Source organism: Osmerus mordax, chromosome 5, assembly GCF_038355195.1.
Source record: "Osmerus mordax isolate fOsmMor3 chromosome 5, fOsmMor3.pri, whole genome shotgun sequence".
NCBI classification, from domain to species: domain Eukaryota; kingdom Metazoa; phylum Chordata; class Actinopteri; order Osmeriformes; family Osmeridae; genus Osmerus; species Osmerus mordax.
This window is the reverse complement of record NC_090054.1, coordinates 19,319,172-19,325,564: the sequence shown is the minus strand read 5'-3', so window position 1 is coordinate 19,325,564 and position 6,393 is coordinate 19,319,172. Positions and strand designations below refer to the sequence as shown.

Below are 6,393 nucleotides of genomic sequence, written 5' to 3'. Positions count from 1 at the left end.
CTAAACTTTACCATCAGCCTGATCCCGGTAAACAGCGCTATCATCGGCAAAACTTCTCGTGCCTGAAATGTTACCATAGTCAAATATCGGCCCCTCCAGTAAGGTCACAATATCCATCCGATTGACTTTGGTCAGCACTGCAGTTAAGGCATCCGCTGTGGAAGGCAAACAGACAGCCTGGTGTTAGAGATGTAGACCAGGACACTGAAGCCAGGAGATGTCACTCAATTAGATTACCCCATAGTCACAGACACAAACACATAATACAGAAACAGTCTTACTTGGTGTCAATGTCAGTCCACCCTTACAATGTCTGAACAAAATGTACTGTGAGTCTCTTGATTCCTACCCATGTCTTTGCTTTTCATTACTCTGGTGGGGTATTTTTGTCTGAATATATCTCGCAGTCTAACTGCAGTAAGTGAAGGTGGCAGTGTTGGATTTAAGTGCTCTCTTCGCTGAAACTAGGCCAGCCAGTCTTATCCTGTCCTGGATGAAATGTTGTGCGTAGTGCTGGGAGACTGCTGGAGCATGAGAGTGCTGGGAGACTGCTGGAGCATGAAGAGGGAAGAACTACTCAACTCAGACAGTGATAATATTACTTTTTTTGAGTCACACTGCATCTCTCTGTGCATGAGTTTCACTAAAACACCACTTCAATTTAATTTGGTAGAAATGAGAGCAAGAGAGAGAGAGAAAGAGAGAAAGAGACAGGATGGGAAAGAAACCACAAGAGTACAAGAAAAAGTGAGAGAAAGGGAAAAGAAAGAGAGAGAATTGGTCTACCCCGAGGACCAGGATAGTGACAGGCTACTGTACTGAAGGACATGGACACTCACTTGTGGCGTTCTTTCCATCCCGACTGACCCATTTCTTTAGAAGCATGAAGCTCTGAGCGGTGAGAGAGTTGGGATTCTCCACACGGATGTGGTTGATCTCATCGACAGAGAAGTTCATCTCCCGAGCCAGCTCTGAAAAATGCATCATAAAAGACAAACTCTTCAACATTTTCTGGTGGGGCTTCATTTCACAGACAGTGAAAGAGTGACTGGAAAGGCAGGTAGAGGGGAAGGTGAAGGCATGTGGTAAATGGCCAGGGGCCCTGCTGTAAGGCCTTAGCCTATGTGAGCGCCCCATAAAAACATACTCTTGACATCGACCGATTTGATATTTCACGCACTGCAGTCACAGTCTACCAGTCAGACACAAACGTACGCCTGCACGGGTGTGTTGCAAATAACGTTCACACTAGCCCATAGAGGGCACTGTTTACTCACAAAATGAGACAAATTTTGTGCTGGATCTGTATATATATATCATTCGTGATCATTCAAAACAGGTCAAATGAAGAGGCAGGACGAGACTCACCAGTCCAACTGAGGCCCAGGTGGTCAGCCACGATGGCCATCCGCAGGTCCGTCCGCTCGCATGGACTCTGAGGACCTGGAGGGAGGAGAGAAGGGTTAGTCCACTCAGCCAGTCATCCTCTGTAGACTGAAATAGTAGTTAAACAAGAAAGGTTCCTTTTCTGGCCAAACTTGGGTTGTAGTTTTTTTTTATCCGAATGGGGTAGAAATATTGTAAATGTCTTGTGTCCTGTCCTCTGTTGTGTTTGAGGATATTTATTTGGATGCCTACTGCAGGTGGCAGCAGTGTGCGATGACTCGCACCAAGTGTCTGATAGATGCTGCGTTAAAGACCTTCCCAGAATGGCAAGAAAAGGAATGAGAGACTAAACACGTTATGGCAGACTAGAGTGTATTAATTTCGACAGTGGTGCTCTGTGAAAGTTTGTGAATATGTATCCTCTAAGCAGGCAGTAACTGTCATAAGAACCACAACAAAACAAAACAAAAGAATGAGTTAAAAAACATGGGGTCGATTCCTGTACTCTCAGGTTGCTACAGTGGATTCACAGGTTCTAGATGAGAGATGACTTGACATGCGGTACGACCTCTTTGTTCTTGCTGACACTTATGAGCTCGGTGACACAACTGGACCATGGAACTAAAAACAAGACTTAGAATTGCTCTGATTTGTTCAGTAGCCACCCTGCACAGAAAGACAGACAGACAGACTCTGGAGTCGTCAACAGGAGACCGGCTGTGCCAGTGCCCCAGTCACTACTCTGGCATGCTGGTACGATCAGGGGGGGGGGGGGGGGGGGTCGGGGAGGTGGGAGTAAGGGGTGGGTAGGGGGGAGAATAGGGTCTGACGAAGACAGTACAGTTCACAGTACAGAGATGACAAATGACATTTAAAAATGACAGCTACTGTTTGAAGAGAATAATACAGAAAAAAACACGCCACAGGCAATCAATCACAACGACGTCATGCAACTAAAGGAATTTTTGAACAAGTGTGAAAGTTTTACAAACTAGGCTTGATCTCCGCGACGGGGGGCGCCCGAGGCGCCGCACCCTGACTGCCCTCCTTCCCACCAGTCCGCCTACTCCTCCTGCTCCTCTCACTGCCGGAGGCCCTGTCCACCTTTGCCCTTAAGGCCCCGGCCCCGGCCTCAGCCCTCGAGCCTCTACCAGACCTGGATGAGCGGGAGGGCTGGGAGGAGGCGTCCGACAGAGAGGTGCTCCGGGAGGTGCTGTCTTCCTCCGACTGTTCTGTTTTTTTCTCCTCGTCTGACAGACGGTCGGCCAGCTTTAGGGTCTCCCCACTAATCCCTTTAAAGTACTCGATGGTGCGCTTACATACCTCGCTAGGGTTCTCCCTGCCCCCTGACATCTCACCTGTGACGCTGACTTGTGGCCTGTCTTTCAGTGGCAGCCTGGAGGGCAGCTGAATGGCTACTCTGCCTGACCCCACCCTCGCAGACTGAGGCGTGACCTGGACTGATATAGGAGAGCTGCTGGCACTGCTTCGTTTAACATCTTTGATTGGTATTCTAGACCTCGGCTCCACCTTGGCTACAGCAGGTTCTGGTCTCTTCCTGACCTCTGCCTTCACCACTTGTCTGGGCTTTTGCTTCCCTATGGCTGTGCCCTGCGTGTGAAACGACCATCCTGACGCTTTGACTGGTAGTCTAGACTTGGGCTGCCTCACGTCTGCCTCCTGACCAGCTTCGGCCTTTCTCTGCTCACTCTGACCACTACCGCTGTCTCTATCTGCCGAGTCCCTGCAGAACAAGGTTTCGATCCTGCTGGCTTTCTGAAGGGTGGGCTCGGAGGATGACTGCAAATTAAACACAACACTACCACACTGGATATAGTTAGCCTGGACGCTAGAAGACTCTAGGTTATTGTTGTTATTGCAGTTCTCTGCAGGGTAATCTCTTGTGTCCGACATCTTTGGGTCTGCGTGTCTGCTGGTCTTATTCTCCCCCAGCTGACTATTTATACTAACGTACTCTGGCATGTGACTCTCCGTCAGCTCCGCTTTACCATCTGGGAGCTCCCCTGAGTCTTTTTTCACAGTTATGGAGACTGCTATGCCCATCTTAATGGGGGTGCGTAATTTGGGGTCAACTTTAGAGGCCGTGATCGTGCATGAAGAGGTGGTCTCGGCTACCGGGTCACCAGAGAGGACATCAGGACAGCCAGTACCAGTGTCAGTCTGTGCAGGGCTGCACTTTGCTGGTGTGCTGTCTGTGGTGTCTATTGTCACCTCGCCCGCCCTCTCCCCTGTTTTTGACTGAGAGGTAGCTACTACCCCCGGGCTCTGGCCCCCTTTCCCCTTGTCCCCTGATTTCCCATCAGAGGAATGCTCACCAATCTGAAAAAACTGAAGCCTCTCTTCAACAAAGTCCCGCTTGCTCATGTCAATTGCACCACTGCGGGTCATCTCAAACATCTTCCCCTCGTGGAAGGGAAAGGGGTTAGGCTCGCTCGTAGGAGTGCTCTCGTCAGTAGGGGTTCGAGCGGGGGTCGTGTCTGGTGTGGTGGCCTGAGACTTGTCCTCCACCGATAGGCCGAAAGGCTTAGGATCTTCATCTTTTGCTTTGGCTTCGTACACGCCATCCTCTGACCCTTTGGTGGACCAAGGGTCAAAGTCTAAGCCTTTGGTGGCCACGGTTTTGAAGGTGGAGTTGAGCTCCTCTTCTAGTTGGTACCCAAAGTAGTTCTCAGTTTGAGTGAGTCTGTCAGGATGTCTTCCCTCCAGGGTGTAATCCCTTTCCTCGTTCTCGTTGTTTTCTGAGCTTTTCGACTTTGCGTTCTCTCCCCCGCCTTCTTCGCACGGTGTTTTCTCCTCCTCTATGACCTCCAGCTTTGACTGGTTGAAGGAACGGTCTGTGTTTTTACCGTCCATGGATAGGCTGGAGCTTTTGGGGTCTTGTTCACTCATCCCGTCATCCTCATCCTGAAGGTCGTATCCATCGAGGGAGTCTATCTCGGTGGCGTCCGTGTCATGGGAAAACTCAGCGGTCGTTGCTATGGAGCAGTCAGTGATTGACTGGTCGTTGCCGTTTTGCTCAAAGTCCACATCTTCTCCCTTCACAACGCCATTGACGGCAGACTCCTTCTGAGTCCCGTTCTTTTCAGACTTTTTGGCCTTCAGACGCTTCTCTCCCTCCTCCTTCATCTTAAAGGTGTACTTTTTCGTCGGGATGGGATGAAAGACCGACTCGTCATCGCTGGAGTCACTGTCGTCAGCTCCAGGGGGCACCGGGGAGGGAGGTTGAACCCGGATGATGGGCTCAGCCAGGAGGTGCCTGTCATGCTCCTCTTGAAGGTTCACCTCCATCATCTCCGTCTCGGCCTCTGAGGAAGCGCACGACCCCCTCTTCTCAGGGTCGGAATGCTCCGCTTCGAGGGGTGGAGGTGGAGGGAACTCGATGTATGCCACCCTTTTCTCTTTGGTTCGTTGCCCCGCCTCCTGTTTTTTATTTGGGGGTTCTGATGAGACCGGCTTGGCTTTCTCCTGGGGAGACTCCTTGTATATGAAGGTCTTTCCGTCCTCTTCCTCTGACTCTTCGGGGATCGGGCTTGGCATACCGGGCATGAACCCTATGACAGAGTCTGGCGTCCTGGAGACCAGGCTCACTTCCTCTGAGCTGGGAGTCTCTGGAGTGACGGGGCTTTTGCCAGAGCTGTCCATGAACGTCACCTGCTCTAATGTGTCGTCCTCTGGACTACCCTGAGGAGACGCTGGCTGTTGTTTGACAGAGTAGAACCCCCCCCGAGTCTCGTGTACTGTCCTGCTCTCATGACTCACTATCTTCTTGTAGGTTCCAAGCTGCCCAGTGGCGGTTTCTTTTTCATACTGCTTGCCTACTTGGATGCTAACATAAACTGGCAGCGGCTTAATGTCTTTGAAACCCTCGGTCACAACAACTGGAGTTACTTGGTCCAAGTACTCTACTTGGTCGCTATCAACACCATTACACACTACACTACTTAATGAATCTGTGGATTTACCTATGGATGACACATTAGTAGATTTGATGGCTTCGGAGCCACTGTGTAACCTATTTCTAGCTAAAGTAGGTATATGTGACCCTGCCCTATCACCCAGTTTAACAGAGGGATCTAGCTTTAATGAGGTGGACTGGTGATTCTCTAAGAAACCAGAGGGAATTCTAACAGGAATTTGTGATTCCGAGTTTTTTTTTAGACTAACATTGCGTCCATCAGAACTACTTGGGCTTTCTCGGACCACCAGCTCAGTGTATATAATTTTCTGGGTGGTCTCCTCTTTACTGGACATCCCTTCTTTGAAACACTGCTCCCTCAGTGATTCAGCACCATTTCCTTCCTTTACTGTATCAGGAACTAGGATGTGAGATAGCTTTGTCGGTTGGGATTTGTAGTTCCCATTTCCCTGACTCTCCCAAGTCTTTAATATATTTATCTCTTCCTGTTCCTTTCCATTCGTAGTATGCTTAGGGGACGATGACATGTACCTATTACCACTGGGAGTCTGTCCTCTAGAGTCACTGTCTAAACCTCTCCTCTGGATTCCTGGGCTGTCTGGCGTTTGGGGAAGGTTTGAGCCAGCAAAAACCTGGTACACCGGCAGTTTACTGTCCTGCAGTTTTCTCACAGGGGGGTTTGAATTTTGCCCCCATTTTGGGTTAATGTCTTGTTTCTGAGCCTCTTGCTCAAATTTGAGCCTCACAGCACTGACTTTAGAGGATGACATTTGAAAAGGTTTAGGGGCCTCACCTGTGCTTCCCTGTGAGGTGCTATCTCCCTGTTTGCTTTTGTCGCTATCATCGTATTGCAGCAGGACTCTCCTCTCTGGGCTGCTGGGTAAGCTGGCACATTTCCTATCGTTTGTGCCAAACCTGTCTCTAAACCTGTCTCTGCTCCAGTCCTCGCCACTGTTCCTATAAGTTGATCTTTCAGGACTGCTGTGAGTGGAGCTAGGACCAGAACGTGTTTCCCGGAAGTCCGGCCTGCGAGATTTCTTCTCAGGTGAGGACAGCTCGTCGTTAAGTTT

The 6,393-nt window shown here is 49.9% G+C and overlaps 1 protein-coding gene across 2 annotated transcripts in view; it reads right to left on the bottom strand.

The window, feature by feature from the left end:
- Positions 1 to 6,393, bottom strand: part of ank3a (ankyrin 3a) — an 86,979-nt gene continuing 80,586 nt past the window's right edge. For both annotated transcript variants that reach the window (XM_067236045.1, XM_067236044.1), the window contains 3 exons: positions 1,369 to 1,443; positions 840 to 971; positions 1 to 155 (listed from right to left, as the gene is read on the bottom strand). In XM_067236045.1, the coding sequence (XP_067092146.1) occupies positions 1 to 155; positions 840 to 971; positions 1,369 to 1,443 (362 nt within the window). The remainder of the gene's footprint in view (positions 156 to 839; positions 972 to 1,368; positions 1,444 to 6,393) is intronic.